This window comes from Medicago sativa, chromosome 1, assembly GCF_051527215.1.
Source record: "Medicago sativa cultivar Bolivia chromosome 1, Bolivia_mono, whole genome shotgun sequence".
NCBI classification, from domain to species: Eukaryota; Viridiplantae; Streptophyta; class Magnoliopsida; order Fabales; family Fabaceae; genus Medicago; species Medicago sativa.
The window spans coordinates 86,870,428-86,887,244 of NC_140749.1; the positions used below are offsets into that span (position 1 = coordinate 86,870,428).

At 35.3% G+C, this 16,817-nt stretch overlaps 1 protein-coding gene across 4 annotated transcripts; it reads right to left on the bottom strand.

The window, feature by feature from the left end:
• Positions 1-389: 389 nt before the first annotated feature.
• Positions 390-8,641, bottom strand: LOC146958641 (uncharacterized). 4 transcript variants are annotated; one of them, XM_085740178.1, is made up of 9 exons: positions 8,518-8,641; positions 6,095-8,400; positions 5,304-5,436; positions 5,096-5,184; positions 4,672-4,910; positions 3,566-3,652; positions 3,266-3,365; positions 2,901-3,093; positions 390-2,805 (listed from the first exon to the last, which is right to left on the bottom strand). In XM_085740178.1, the coding sequence occupies exons 2-9, from the start codon at positions 8,306-8,308 to the stop codon at positions 845-847; spliced, it is 5,016 nt and encodes a 1,671-aa protein (XP_085596304.1). In that variant the 5' UTR covers positions 8,309-8,400; positions 8,518-8,641; the 3' UTR covers positions 390-844. The 4 variants fall into 4 exon arrangements, with proteins under 4 accessions (XP_085596304.1, XP_085596302.1, XP_085596303.1 ...); XM_085740176.1 differs by having other exon boundaries at positions 2,883-3,093; XM_085740177.1 differs by having other exon boundaries at positions 6,095-8,641.
• Between the last annotated feature and the right edge of the window lie 8,176 nt (positions 8,642-16,817).

Consider the following 16,817-nt stretch of genomic DNA (forward strand, 5'->3'; position numbering starts at 1 on the left):
TCACCCAAATAAACCCTCCACAAAGAAAAGGTCTTTACATCTTACAAGCACGGTCATTATTTACTATAGTGCATATGCACCCACAAATTTGGTTTATGATGTACACAAAAAATACTATTCAAACACATTCAATTTTAACAAGACACGCCTTTGAATGTTGGTGGATGCATTGGCGACCCCGGAAAAGGGAACATCGCGACCAATTGGAGAGCTTGAGCAGAAACGGATAACAATGTGGAGGACCAGAATTGGATAAACATAGTTTCTTGGTACCATATATGACTCAAAAAAACTAGGAAAGTAACCAAAAATATCAAATAAAACAAGTATCTGCCAGATGATTATATGTAATGAGTTACTGTGGAAAAATAGTCAATTGCAAACAGGGCTTGAAAAGGAAGCCAAATTCACTCCACAGATTTTCAGATACAAACAACGAGAAGCATATATCATATATCATATATATAGTACACTCAAAGGATCTGCTTGGGTATGAAACTATGAAGGATGGGTGCACATTACAGGAAAACAGCTTCACCCGATGGACCCATATGGACACAACTTGAACCAAAAGCAACCTAGAAACATTTTGGCAGAAGAAACATTCATATGGAATGAAGTCAACTTAGAACCTTAAGAAATTCATACTTAAACAACAACGCAAGGGACCCGCTACTATTTCCCTTGAAATTTATATAACCTTTTTTCAGACTATCTAGATTAAAGCATGACATATAAGTTCCAAAGCCTTGAAAAATGGTTGCACATAAGGCATTGAATCTTTAAGTGAAAAATTGTAAATGTTGCATGAGCTGTAGAACTGAAGACATCAATGATGTTAAACTCAGCCATTCAATGCTTGGTCAGTCTCAGCACTATCACCGGAAGGATTTACGCCAGTTTCATCAAAATGCATTTCATTTGAAGCAACTTCTGTGTCCAAATGTGAATTATTTTTCCCTTCATATGCAAGTTCACCATTCAAATCAGATCTTACCTGCAAGGAACTCTCACCAGCATGATTAAGAACAGAACTAGAGACATCTACATTTTCAACATTCTCTTTGGCATTGTTCCCCTCAGGCAAATTCACTAAAGGACCAGCTTCAAGAACCTCGACATGGGTATCATTCATATCAAACTCTTTACAAGACGCACTTTCCGCCACTTGAGAATCCACCACAGGATTTTGGTCAAGACCTGGTGAGTTACTGTTCATATCAGTGGAAGCAGGTTTAAGAGCTGAACCAGAGACATCTACATTTTTATTATTCTCTTTGGTATTGTTCCCCTCAGATGAACTCACTGAAGGACCGGCTTCTACAACCTCATCACGGACATCATTCATATCAAACTTTTTAAAAGGCAAAGCATTATCCGTCACTTGAGAATCCGTAACAGGATTTCGGTCATGCCCTGGTGAATTATTATTCATATCACTTTCAGTGTGATCAAGAACTGAACCAGAGACATCTACATTTTCATCATTCTCTTTGGCATTGTTCGCCTCGGACGAATTCGCTAAAGGACCAGATTCAAGAACCTCGACATGGGTATCATTCATATCAAATTCTTTACAAGACAAAGCATTATCCGCCACTCGAGAATCCGACACAGGATTTTGGTCAAGTCCTGGGGAATCACAATTCATATCAGTGATATCTTGATTAAGAGCTGAACCAGAGACATCTACATTTTCATTATTCTCTTTGGTATTGTTCGCCTGAGATGAATTCACTAAAGGACCAGCTTCAAGAACCTCGCCAAGGGAATCATTCATATCAAACTTTTTTAAAGACAAATCATTATCCACCACTTGAGAGTCCGACACAGGATTTTGGTCAAGCCCTGGTGAATCACAATTCATATCAGTGATAGCATGATTAAGAACAGAACCATATACATCTACATTTTCATCATTCTCTTTGGTATTGTTCCCCTCGAATGAATTCACTAAAGGACCAACTTCAACAACCTCAACATGGGCATCATTCATATCAAACTTTTTTAAAGACATGTCATTATCTGCCACTCCGGAATCCGACACGGGATTTTGGTCTAGCCCTGGTGAATCACAATTCATATCTGTGATAGCATGATTCAGAACAGAACCAGAGACATCTACATTTTCATTATTCTCTTCGGTATTGTTCGCCTGAGATGAATTCACTAAAGGACCAGCTTCGAGAACCTCAACATGGGCATCATTCATATCAAACTCTTTAAAAGACAAAGCATTATCCACTACTTGAGAATCCGACACAGGATTTTGGTCAAGACCTGGTGAATCACAATTCATATCAGTGAAAGCATGAGGTTTCCCCTCAGAAGCAGGTTCAACCATGTTCTTTACAGTAGCTAGGTCAGAACATGCAGTTGCTTGACCCAAAGCTCGGATTTCATGACTATCTGAGTGATCCGATGGAAGACCATTTGTAGAAGTATCATTTGGTGAAATGAGTTGACATTTGGGTGATGGATCATTGATGGGAGAAGACATCGATATTTTAATTTTCTTTTTGAGTACCCCATGACTAGAATTAGAAGGAGAAGCACAGTTTTCTGAAACAAAATCAGATATTCTTTCCTCAGAATGAGATTTGGAGCACACAGTTCTGCCAGATAAACCTTGATTGCTTATATCTCGAGAAGCATCACTACATTCATTGTTAATCTTATTGGCAAGATTGGAACTAGCATCCTCACTTCCATGAGGATCTTGCAAAGCGGGTGAATTGATATCTAACCCATTGACCACAGCAGGCTTAATAGAACCCACGTCTCCATTCTCAAATTGCTCAGCATCTGTTGGAAAAGAAAAGTGAAAGAGTCAAATAATTTGCTGAAAATTGATAAATAATAAGTAAATAAATAATCAGCACCTTCACCGGTTGTATTACCCTCAAGTTTTCCTTGCTCTGCTAGAAGCTTCTGTAACATATCAATGCCAGGGAACACCAACATATTCAATGACCTCATTTCTTGCCTAAGTGGTTCCTCAAGATGTGTGAAGCCAAAAACTGTTGTCCATGTATGAACAAGTTCAGAAATTGCAGGAATAACCAGCTTCTCAACCTTCAATGAGCAAAGAGCCTTCCAAGAAGTAGAGATTGAGATAAGAGTGTGTCAGTTTCATAAAAAATTGAGATTGAGATAAGAGTGTGTCAGTTTCATAAAAAATGTACGCGAAAGGGCATATGCCAACGAAAATTGTATAAAGATATCAGATAAAAGAGCAAAGAAAAGGAAAGTTGTGAAGGTTTACGAGTTCAATGGCAGAAAAAAGCCGGCGGCACATTCCCTGATTCCTATATATGTGGCGAGTTCCAATGAATGGCATCTCTGCTAACTTAGTCCCATGGAACCTAAGACAGGATAATAATGACCAACAAGTAAGTTTACTCTCATTTTGCTCAGTAAGTAAGTGAAACAGAAATAGTTAGTACATTATTGTCCTAATCTCCGTATATAAAAGGGAAAAGGATCCACTGAGTTGGTTAAGTGAGGCTCTTCATAAAGTTTAGCAGAAAGATAAAATAAAATGACGACGGCGGATGCATAATACCTGATAGATGCTGCAGAAATTATTTCATCACCCCGCTCCAAAATAGCGGTATAAAAGCCAGTATAATTCAACCGACTGAAGTTTGACCTGTAAAAAATAAACAGAAAACCCATAAAGGTTAAAAAAATATATATGCATCTTACAGCAAACAATATCAAGAAAGTATTCATGCGGTCAAAATCATGAAATGAACACCATGAAATGTATTTAATAATATAAGACAAACAAGGAAACAAAAGTCATTTAAATAATAAAAGCATGATGACCTAAGCCTCAGAATATATACAAGTACTACAAAAAATGTGATATCACTGTCTGGAGGATGTATTTAACATATGTTGAACATAGTACAAGTATCAAGCTATCTAGATTTCAGACATACATAAACAGTTACAAGGATGGGCTACACACCCAATAAAAATCTCACTGTTCGATGCTAAAATCACACCCCATTTTCTGCATCATAAGAGAGTCTAAGTCACCCAAGATTTTATCTGGAATACGATTGTTTTTATGGCTTCACAGTGCTGCTTGACATATGGCTGTTCTGAGGGGGTTTTGCCTATCCGATTTGCAGAGATTGGATAGCCTTGCTGCATCCTAGAACTTTTATGTATTACCTTGTTTTTAGCATTTATCAGTTATGAACAGTATATTATATTCTCGAGCTAGTTGTACTTTTCCTCCTTTTTTTGAAAAATATTTTTCCTATGACAAAATAGCTGCATTGCATTGCAGACAGAATATAAAGCAATAAGGCATCGAATACTGATTGTTACAGAGCAAGAGTTAATGATTTAATTTCGAAATTGATAGAAATGGAACATCAAGCCTAATGCTGAAGCTCGTGGCAGATCATTCTGCAAGTGCTGTTATTTTTTAGCAACAATTAATGTACTTGTTGGTATAATTTTGATAAAATGTTCAATCCCCTTTGAAACTACTTAAATTAGCAAACAGTGTACCCAGAAATATTAGAAAGAAAAATGATAAAAAGGAAGCAGACAAACTATTTACAGCTTTATGAATGCCAAAGAATATAACATGAGGCACCTCATGAACCAAAAAGTATATGGTTCAGCCATAATGTGATTACTAGTTCTTACCCGCTATTATATAAACTATTATGGATTAAATTGACCCCACTCCTCCTATCAACAACAGGTAAAAAGCATTCGTCCATCACGGTCAGTGCAACAGCCAGCTTGGAGTTGCACTCCACCCTCTGGGTGACTCCCCTACTAGCTGCTTCCGAATCATCGTTTGTTCTACGAACAAGACACCATGTAAAGCCTGCATCAAGTTCATGCTTGGTCCCAAGGTACTTCTTCAAGTTCTCAAAAAGCTGAAAAAGCATAAAGAATGAAATTCAGTCAGGCCTTAGCTCTACAAAAGTTCACTTTGGTTTTGCTGCTTGTTTTGTCAACTCAGTAATACAAATATTAAATACATAATTTTGTAGAAAGAAGATATCTGCAACTGTTAAGTATACAGTCTATAAACTAGGGCACAAGAACATGCAAAGGGTACCTCTTTGCAGCTTTTTCCACAAAAGGAATGCTCTGACATATTGGAGTTAGCAAGAAGGGCACCCATGTCCTTAGTGCAGCGGTCATGATCTTAAAAAACAGAAGGTTGTGTATTAGACAAAATCAAACCAAAACGAACAGAATGGGGCAGAGCAAAGTGCATATTGAATTGAAATAACTTCAAATCTAAACAAGGATAAGTTCGATACATTTTTCCTCGCACAAGTCACAAGTACGTAGAGCATTTACAGTTGCATCATCTTCTTTGTCAATAGTTGCCCTGGCTAGTCCACAAAATTTACAGGTGCAATTTGGACAACGCCATTCCCCAGGAGGGAGCATCTGCAACAGAATAAATGAGCTCCTCAGAATGAAAATAATCCTCACCAATTATGTTGCCAAACTAAGGCATCAATAACATCATTGTCAGTGATAAACTATTATAGTTTGTGGCACACTGGACACTACCTATATGACGGGACTCATTCAACACCCCCAGAAATAAAAATAAGAAATTGAATTATTTACAGCAATACATCTCCTATTGATCAACCACAAATTCATGATACCATTCCAGGTATAAAAACTACTGGTGATTAACATCCCTTTCTTGACAATGAACATTCCGTTCCAAAATGTCATTAAGCAAAAGGTGCCCCAAAATACCAATTCTGAACATGTCCACTAAGATATATGGCAAAATATTATAATCGAATAAAGGAAAATGTTAGCATGACCCATAAAGAATAGTGCCGGGTTTTCACTCTCCTCCAGCTGTCTGAGCAACAAAGTTTCCAATAATGAGATTTGACCGGCTCTCTTCCACCAAAACAACTATCAACAAGAACTGTCCTAATAAAGCCCAACCCACCAAAGCTTTTTTTTTTTAAAAAAGGAACCAACAAAAAAAAAACTTACAGAGATCAATAACTTACCCAATTAAAATTTGAAAAACCATAACATGCAGTATGCCCAAAAGCAAAATAAAATGAATACATACCTGTATATCCAAGCAACTCTGATGAAATGTTGATGGACAACCATCACAGCAGATTAAATCTCCTCCATCTCCACATATACCACAGGTATCATCATTTGGATCGTTACCATCAACATCTACTGAATGGAAACTGATTTTCCCAGAATTCTCTTGTTTTTCCCACGCATCTATCTGGCACTGTAGAAGAGAAACTCCAGAATCTAAATATATGTTCTGATATGGCTGAGGCAATTTGCTTCCTGCATGAAGCTCGAACTTTGAAACTGTGAGGATCTTACTACAGCAGCCACAGTGAATGCCTTCTCTTGTGATCCATCCCTCCAGCATTACTTTCTTCCTCCTGCGGTACTGAACCTTCTGACTTACCTGTACTACCCCTGAGTCAACCAACCAGGAAAGCACTGTTCGTTTGCCCGTATATGGAACAAAGTCATCAGATTCTGAATTCAATCCCTTGTTACGAACTAATAAAGTGCACCTTCCATGTTTCCTACTTTTCCTTCCATGTAGGTTCTGAGGGTCATTTTCAGAGAATGGTTTCTCAGTTGTAGCATTCTGGCTTTTAGAGCTACCACCGGTAACAGCATTTTCAGTCAATTTAGCTTTCATCGATTTACTTCCTTGTTGCTTGATAAAGGAGCTTAACTTGTCTTCATTGCTATCACTATCAATGTTATTCATGTGATGCTTTTTGCCAGAAGTTCTTTTAATCTGCCGTTCTTTTCCGCTATCAATGTCATCAATCCTTTGCTTCTTCTTCTTCATCTTCAAATCTTTCTCCATCTTCTTCCGAGTTTTCCTTGTTAATTGACTGAGCACATCATCAGCAATAGGAGCAAAAGAAGAACTCTCCCCTTTGGCCGCTCGCTCATCCTCAATCAATTGCTTTTGAAGTGCATCATAGGCCTTGATGATGGACCAATAAGCTGTTCCCCCAGGATTAATGTAAACTGCATCTAAATAGTCTCTATTCCTCCGTGGGCGATAGTCTATGGTCCAGCCTTTATTCAGAAGCATCTCCCGTATTTGTTCTCGTAGTTTCTGCTTTTCTGTGCCACTACCTCGCCTGATTTTCCCTTCACTCGACTTTGTAGTTGGGAACTTGTCATGTACAGGAGTCTGTTCATTTTCAGAGGTTATCTTTTTTGAAGGTGTGTGAGCTTTAATATTTTTTACTTCCAGATTCATTGATGTGTCATTGTCATCTGAATCCTGCTCCTTTCCCTTGCTGTCTTCCTTACTTGACAAGGATTTTCTTGTTGTTATCTGTTTCTTCTCTGGCCTAACAAGTAAACCCTGTTTCTCAGCGGATTTTGTTTCTAAGTGTGATGAAGGATGGATCGGAACACTCCTCTTAGAAGTGCCCTCAGCCCTTAAACTCTGTTTGCTTTCTACTGGTTTACGTTGTTCATAGCGTTCTACTGACCCACCCACCTTCTTCTTATTAACCATCACCTTCAAAACACCATTTTTTCCCTGAACCCTAATGGACTCGTCAGGTTTAAACTTCTCCTTCAACAAGGGCAGGGGAGGCTGAGTTCCATCCCTTTTCATCTTCATCCTACTATGTTCACCGCCATCTACGGGATGCAAGCCAATTGCCCTGTCATAATACGCTTTTTTCCGCTTATCCACAGTGTGTCTGCTTGAACCAGATTCGATTTCCCTATCAACACTACCTCTAGCAGCGTGCATTGTTCCCATAAACCTTCCCCCTCCTAAACCAACCCTGTCATTATCAAACTGCCTCCTCATCCTTTCCTTACCTACTCCATCATACTCATCAAAATCAAACACATCCAACTTAACTTTCTTCTCCCTCCTCTCCAACCCATTCCCCTCAACCATACCATCCCCGTTACGCCGAATCTGCTCCATCCTCTCCCTTTTCCTACTAATCTCCCCGCCACCAACATTACCACCACCTCGCTCAAGAGCACTCAAACTATTACAAACTCGGATTGTCTCCGGCCCAAGCCTCCTACCAGACGGCATCACTAACTCCCCGCTCGATTCTGAATCACTCGAATCAACCTCCACCTTCACCTTTTTCCTTACTTTCTTCGAATCATACTGCTTCCGCGAACTCGAACCACCAACACCAACACCACCACCCAAAGCATCCCCTTTCTTCCTGACAATCAAACACCCCGAAGAGCTTCTATTCTTCACCACAACCCCAGAAGGACTACCAATTCTCGTTCCCGGTTCCATCTACCCAACACCACAACAAAACCTAATTCCGCAAAAATTTCATCACCAGTAATCAACCGCAATTAAGCGCAATTAAGCACAAATTCCAAAACCTAATCCAACGCAAAAAAAAAACCCTAAATCAAAGTCAACAGAAATCTCCCAGATCTGAAGCAAAAAACTAATCGGAGAAGAAATGGTAAGCAAATTGTTTCGATCGAGAATCTTACCTCACCGGAAAATTAAACGCCGATGAGTGAATCAATTCGCCGGCGAAAACAAAACTGATCGGAGAAGAGAAACGCAAGTTAGAGAGAGAAAGGGAGAGAAGAAAATTGGGGATTGTTGCTTTATAAAACCATGGTGCACTTTCTCTTTTTTATATATTTTATTTTAATTTAATTATCTATTAATGCGTTTCTTTTTCGTTTTTTGTTTCTTCCATGGAAAATGAAAATACGGTGGTAGAATTTATTTATTTTCCCTCCGAATTAAGGAATTACTGGTGTTGTGGACGGTGGAGATGGTGACACGTTGTAATGCTTTGAGTTAGTGATGACGTGGCGAGATCTGAGGGGTTGTAAAGTGGAGTTGGTGGCTGTTTCTACAGTTTTGGTCGTACTGGGTTTGAGAAATCGGGAAAACCGAGAGAGGGAACTGTTTCTACAACTTGTGACGATGCTCATGTCTCGAGGATTCATGCATGATGCGTGTCTCATGAAGCATTTGTGCATTCTTAAAAAAAAAAATTATCTATTGTTATAATTTTGATAAAATATTATTATTATTATTTGGATTAAATATGTTTTTGGCATGTCGTCCCTATGAAACTGGAGGCTCGACTCTCATAGTAAAAATAGACCCCTAATATAAAAGAATAATTTTCTATTTCAATTGAAAATAACAATCGTATAATGATTATTACTCAACGAAATCAAAATTAGCAATTATTTTTACTAAAGCCGTGTTTTTTAACTTAGAAATTGAAACATGAAACATATTTTTTTTTCTTTTTTGAGTGGAGGTGAGGATATTGAGCAATAATTTTTTTCTTGAGGCCCATCACTTTGGGAGATCCAGCTCGGTTGAGCTCTTTGCACTCCCCAAAGAACGGCCCTAGTTTTTGGTCTCTATAAATATGTCAACTTTTCGTTTTAGTACCTCTAATAAATTTCTTCAACTTTTAGTTCTCAAAAAATTTTCATTTTCACTTTTGGTCCCTCTTTTAAAATAAACTCATATGTAGAATTCATATTTTTTAATAAAATTTTGCAGAAAAAATCATAATATTATAAGAATCTTTCCAAAAAAAATTAGAATTTTTTAACAAAACATGAATTTAATATGAATTTTTATATTTTTTACGGTTAAAAATCTATGTTTAATTTATGTTTTGTTAAAAAATTCTAATTTTTTTTTTAGAATTAATTTTACAATATTCTGCACAATTTCATTAAAAAATACAAAAAATAAATTAAAAATAGGGACCAAAAGTAGTGATTGAAAATTTTATAGGGACTAAAAATTGAAGGAAAATTTTAGAGGGACTAAAACGAAAAATTGGTATATTTATAGGGACCAAAAACATATTTAACCCTTATTATTTTGACAAAAAGAAACAATAGTTGATATACAAATTTTGTTGTAAGGTTTAATAATTTAGAGTTGGATCGTGAAGATATAATCTGACAAATAAATAGTTGTAATTATTAATTATTTAAATTCAATCGTTAAGATTATTGATATCACACTGATGCTAGGAAAATGGTTGCTTATTTCTCATACATACTTAATGTAAGTATATATTGTCGCAACAAGTAATGAAAAGTAATTAAAATATCGATCTCACAAGGATAGTTGTGGATAAGTTCTAAGTATTTCCAAATGCTAAGTTTAATTATTTAAGATCCAAAAAGACAACAAACAAAGACAAAGTTTTAAGATGCTAAAATAATAAAGTGCACAAGTAAAAAAAACATATAAAAGGAATTGGAGATTCAAGTGAAAAGGGTGGTTTAGACTTGGTTTGGTTATGATAAAACATTACTACGATTAACATAATTACAGTTGCTTGTGTCGCTCAGAGCTATAGTCTGTTCAAAGCATCTTTAGTCTCTAAGATACACAGTGTTATATCCTGATATAGCTATTATGTCTCGTAGGGCTGCAGTCGTTTATTAGCTTCTCGAAACTTTGTGATACATATAGTTATATCTCTCATAATCGGTTTTATGGAAAACCAAAATGTCTAATGGGAGATGATCACTCCACCATCGTGTTAGGCTACAGGAAGTCATCACACTTAAGAGTCAGACCAGCGCTCCATTACCTTGTCACTAGATAAAGGAACTGTCCTCCAATAGATGTTCAATCACGGTCACGGTTTTTTAGGTTCATGTAACCCGCCTTTTCATACTGAGGTGTTGGTTAATCATGTCTTATTTCCATATGACAAGAATTCTATAATGTCTGTAGTACTGAGCTATAATGTGGTATAGCTATAGTGATTCTCAACACTATGGCCGTTTATTAACCTCTTAAGCTAACTCATATTCACAAAGTTATAGCTTCACATAGCATCAATTCTACGTTCAAGATATCTTGTCCCTTTCACTCAATGGTGCTTAAAGGCAAAATCGTATCGAATAAATATCTTCCACTCCCTTACTTTGTCAAGGTAAGGAAGTTATGTCGTTAGAAATAAAAGTTGTCAGGATTTACTTCTAACGGTTATGAGTTAAAAACAGTTTATAAGAGTAAAGCACGACGCCACAACTTTTTATATTGCAAGTAAATTAATAAATCATAACTTCATCATATCTATCCAATAGGGGGTTTAGCTCATGGAACATATAAATGGAAAAGATAAAGAGGAATGCTAGCAACACACATTTTAACCCACACACTCTCTTTGATTGGTTAAAATTCACATGGCCCCACCAAATCATGCGGGTCCCATATAAATTTGGTGGGTCCCATGTGAATTTTAACCAATCAAAGAGAGTGTGTTGAAAAGTATGTGTCCAAATGTGTGTTGCTAGCATTTCCAAAAGATAAAAGATAAAAACATAATTGCATAAATCATTAGATAAGATGGAGTTTACAAAACAGAAATTACAATCCTTTGAGGATGGAGGTGAGTTCTTTGCATATCTCCCTTACCAATTTACTCCAACGACTCTACAAATTTGAGATTCTAACTATTATGCTTTAGATATGGGATGAATGAAGGTATGAGATGGAGAAGAATTATTTGAATCTCCAATGGTGACTAGGGTTGATTGGAGGTTGTTGCCTCCAATCTCTATTCTATTCAGCATAGCCCACTAACACACCTTGAAAATTAGGTTTTGTTGTCCTCCTATAGTACAAGTTATTTGTTATCCTTTAGTGCCCTTTTTAGTCTTTTTTCATGTGATGGTCATTGCTAAGGCTGGCAACAAAACCCAACCCGTCCGGAAACCGAAAAATTGCCTAGTCGGTTACTGCTTTGGACGGGTCGGAACGGGTGACGGGTCTAAAAAAGGGTAAAATACGGTTAAGGACGGGTTTCTGTGGGCGGGTTCGTCCTTCCAAATCAAAACCATCGGTAACCAAAACCCGCCTGTTACTTGCTATAATATTCCATTTCTAACTAGTTGTGCTTTCAACTTTTCAAGTTCACTACCTAGTAAAGTCTTTTAATCTCATCTGCTCTCCTCTGTTAACACACCTTTCATTAATAGCCACTACTTTATTCATGTTCCCAAAGAACTCTCTTCTCTCTCTTGAAAACCACTTGTTTAATACCATCAATTTCTCTCTCTTGAAAACATGCATACACAATTACTCAGTTTGTTCATTGTCACTTACTATTTTCCAATTTTATTCTACCTTCTATGTTCATTCAACTTAAACTAGGTTCATACACACCACAAATTGAATATTTTTTTCTAAAGAACTCCCTTCTCTCTCACGAATAGGGGTTATACTGAGAGTCTTTGCAACCAGATTTAGCCAAGTTTCAAATATTTTCACTCCATATAAAGATTGTTCGTCATCTTCTTTACCACCATATTTGAGTTTGTTTGTGTTTGATTTTCTGAGTTTTTTTTTCTGCCTAAAGTTCTGAATTTGTTGGATGTTTTTGTGTCAAATCTTGCTCACTCTAAAACCGACACAACCCACCCGAGTAACCGCATAAACCGTCTAACCGACATAAGATGAAACTGATGGCTGGAAGGGACGGGAACGGATTGTAATATGCCAACCGTCGGATTGCTCGGATTTGAGTTTTGAGCCCGAAAATCGGTCGGAACCGTCCGTTGTCCACCCCTAGTCATTGCATTAACCATTAAGCATATGAATATACATTTATTCCTTTGGTGTACTATTTGAGACTCACTTATCTTCTTCTCCAAGCACAAGATGTTCTGGGCCCACTTTAGTGCATATCCAATAAACCAAGTCTCATTCATCGTGAAGATGTAGCTTCCTATCTCTCCTGGACGAATCCTTCAGTACTTTCTCATATGAGTTGGCAACCTTATCTCTTGCAGTGGCGGAGCCATCAATATTTTTATGGAGTGGCCATATTTTTGCAATATATACGTATATTTTCATTAAATACTTATATATAAAGTTATAGCTCAAGTGGTTTGGGCGTTTTTATATTTAGGTCCCTTAACTATGGTTCGAAACTCTCCTGTCAAATATTATATATATATATATATATATATATATATATATATATATATATATATATTATCAATTTTTTTATCTTTTAAGTTAATCAAACATGTTAGATGAGGTTTCAATGATTTTCATAACTAATTATAAAGTAACATATATAGTTAATTGTGATATGCATTATATATATATTATCAATTTTTTTTATCTTTTAAGTTAATCAAACATGTTAGATGAGGTTTCAATGATTTTCATAACTAATTATAAAGTAACATATATAGTTAATTGTGATATGCACATGTGCGATATAAACAGATGACTAAAATAATAGTTTCAACAAACAAATGGATATTTTGAATCCATCATATCATTTAAAAAAGGCTAATGTTAACTTGTGCCCTCAAGGCACAAGTTAAGAAGTAAAAATAGAAATGTTTTGTTGTAATTAATGTATTTGAATTTAACTTTTTGACTTTTAACTAATTGAATGCACAAAATTTAATAAACAATTTCTACTTTTGGGTTGCTTAACATGTGCCCTAAGGGCACAAGTTAACATGACCCATTAAAAAAATAATGTTACCTTTATTGCTAAAATACTTTGCACCAATTATTGTGGCTGATCTAACTCTCTCTCCACATATTTAAAAGATTTTATAAAAGTGTTTTTTTTTTGCTTTTAACAACCTTAATTTTTTTTTTCTCATTTAGATATGAAACCAAAAAAAAAAAAATCCATACAAATTAAATTCGAGTTTTTATAGAAAAATATTATATTTTGATTTTTTTTGGAGGGTGGACTTGTATGGTTTGTGTTTGAGTATCTTGATTCTTAAGCCAATGTGTGTTTAATTGTTATCTTTGTTGTAAAATTTGTTAAATGGTGAATTGAAAGGACAAAACATATCTAAAATTCAATCTCAAATCTTGTTAAAAAAAAATCAATCTCAAATTTTATGGAATTGTAAAATTTGGTTCCTTAAAACTCAAGTTTTGTTATGTAAGATTCAACATAAAATTTTACAAAAATAGCTTTTTGTTGTGCATCAAAAAAATTCACCATTTATGAAGTAACTTGGATTCTTAATATGTTACATCTAAAATATTAGTTTGTATGTTAGTTATGATTTTTTATTTAATACTACCATAAAATATCATTGATAAAAAAAAAGTTGTGCATTATTTTGCATTTTTCTTTCTTTCCATTTTTATTACCCGTTTGAAACATGTTAGTAACACAACGCATACCACCTCAATTAGATAGATCGCAAAAATATTAAACAAAAGTTCATCCTAAAACACAACACATACTACTTCAATTATTATTTATTTAAATCAATGCTGGAAAAATATATAAAAAAATCAATAAGTAAAATGTAAGAACAATCAATAATAACACAACACATGCTACCTCAATTTGAGAGTATCTATTTGCCAAAATGCATGTTTGTCACAAATAATAAGATTGAGATATGTATCTATTTACCAAAATGTCATGTTAAAAAGACCCAACATGACATACAAAATTACAACAATACCATTATTTAATATATTGAGTTTAGGAGGGAAGTTAGTGTTGCAGGCTGTAAATTACAAAAATACCCTCATTTAATGAATTGATTTTGGAGGAAATTGGAGCTGCAGACTAAAGCAACTATATATATATATATATATATATATATATATAAAGATAAGGGAAAATTACACTAACCTCCCCCGAGGTTTCACTAAATAACATAGAGACCCCCTCTATTTTATACAAAACACTTACCTCCCTTGGGTTAACACCGTTAGTTATCTATCTTTAAAAAGGAAATACAAATGACATTTCCATCTTGTTCTTGTATTCTCCTTATGCTAATTCCAACCATGTCTAGCTTTCAGCTTTCTTATGAAATCAACATCGATTTCTTGTTCTTTTGGATGTATACTTTTATGGCTTTTCCACCGTAACCTGCAACTTTCCTTGCTCATTTACTATTACCGTGACCTTTATTTTATACCCAATAGCTTTACATCATGTTGTTGGCCATAGTTTCGTACAATAGATTATCACACTTAAATAATGTTTATGTCTTAATAAGTATCTCGAACTTAATTAATTGGCGAGACAAACTACAATAGTTAAATAATTTGTCTTAGTAGCAATTTATAACAGTGAGACAATGATTTTGGGTATGAATCTCCACTTGAAACAATTAACAAACCATTACTCCAATCTTGTTCCTATGACGTTACTCGTTTTCATTTCTGAGAAGGCCACAATTGAACTTTCACAGCAACACGCTCTTCATAAAAACAAAACCACATCATCCCAAACACAATATTGACAATAGATCACCAACTCAATAAGGGATTTGAAATATAATAAAATAAAGGAAAATGGGATATATGAAATTATACGTTGGTTATGGACCAAAAAAAGGAGAAATTACTGCAAGATTTATAAATGAATATTAGCTTAATGTCCTTCTTCTTCTATCGAGAACAACCTTTACTTAGTGGTTTATTTCTGAGTAGGTAGTTTTTTTTTCATTGGTGAGTAGCCTCTTAACTTAACGTGGACAATCAGTGTTAAATAAAAAGGGGGGTTTGTGTCAATTAGAAAATCAATTGAAGGAGGTGAGTGTTAAGTTTAAAATTAGAGGAGGTGTTTGTTCAATAAAAATTTAAGGGAGGTCAATATAATTTTCCTTAAAGATAAAGATAAAGATAACCTATTAGTCCCTCTAAAATTTTCCTTCAACTTTTAGTCCCTATTTTTAAGTAAATTTTTGTATTTTTTAATGAAATTTTGCATAAATGTGTAGAATATTGTAAAAATCACTACCAAAAAAAAAATTACTCTAAAAAAAATTAGATTTTTTTAACAAAACATAAATTAAATATGATTTTTTTACCACCAAATATATGAAAATTCATATTTAATTCATGTTTTAGTAAAAAATTCTAATTTTTTTTTGGAGAGATCTTCATAATATTATAAATTTTTCTGCAAAATCTTATTCAAAAATATGAATTCTATATAAGAGTTTACTTTACGTAGCATCACACACACAGAGTCAAGTGAATTGCAATTATAACCATGTGGGTTCTGTGTTCTTTATGTAGTACCTTACAAACACTTAGACCATGTGAAATGTTACTGTGAAATGTTACTGACTGACTCAATTCCGTAAATAAAATAAAATACAAATAGAAGGGTATCATTGAATCACTAACCTAGAGACCATAACCAAAAAGCAAACCCACCTTTTCTCTCTCACATCGGTCTCCGCAACTTCACACACACTCTCTCTCTCTCTCTCTCTCTCTCTCTCTCATATTCAAACCGTATAACAGCTACCCTATGCAGAGCAGTACTGTGTGAACAACATTAAACCGCTACCCCTTCCGCGTGCTCAAGTTTATCAATAACAAAACAAATTTAATCCTTCTTGTAGGTTAGCGTCTTCCGCGTCTTTTCTTACACAAGTCTTTTCTCTTCTTTTCTTCTTTGCAGCATTAAACCACTACCTTCCTTCCTTCCTTCCTTTTTTTCATAGCTAGCGTGCTCAAGTCTCTAACCTGTTTTGCAGCATTAAACCACTACCTTCCTTCTTATAGCCTAACGTCTTTTGTTTTTTTGGATTCCAAACAACAATTCTTCTTTTCTCTTCTTTTCTGCTTACAGCCTAGCGTCTTCTTGTTCTTGCGATTCCAAACAACAAACATGACAAAAGTTCACTGTTCTTCTTCTTCTTCTTCTTCTTCTTCTTCTTCTTCTTCTTCTTCTTCTTCTGTTCAAACACCACCCTCTCTCTTTTGCAAAGTAGGGGAAGAGGAAACCGATCGGGGATATGACCACTTAAAGTTGGTCATA

Bases quoted from the DNA above. Each gene is read 5' to 3' on its own strand.
- LOC146958641 (XM_085740176.1), bottom strand. From the start codon at position 8,308: ATGGAACCGGGAACGAGAATTGGTAGTCCTTCTGGGGTTGTGGTGAAG. The intron at 5,437-6,094 runs GTATGTATTCAT...ATTCTGTTGCAG, and splicing joins AGAGTTGCTTGGATATACAG to ATGCTCCCTCCTGGGGAATG. The intron at 3,094-3,265 runs GTAAACCTTCAC...ACTTCTTGGAAG, and splicing joins TTTTTTCTGCCATTGAACTC to GCTCTTTGCTCATTGAAGGT.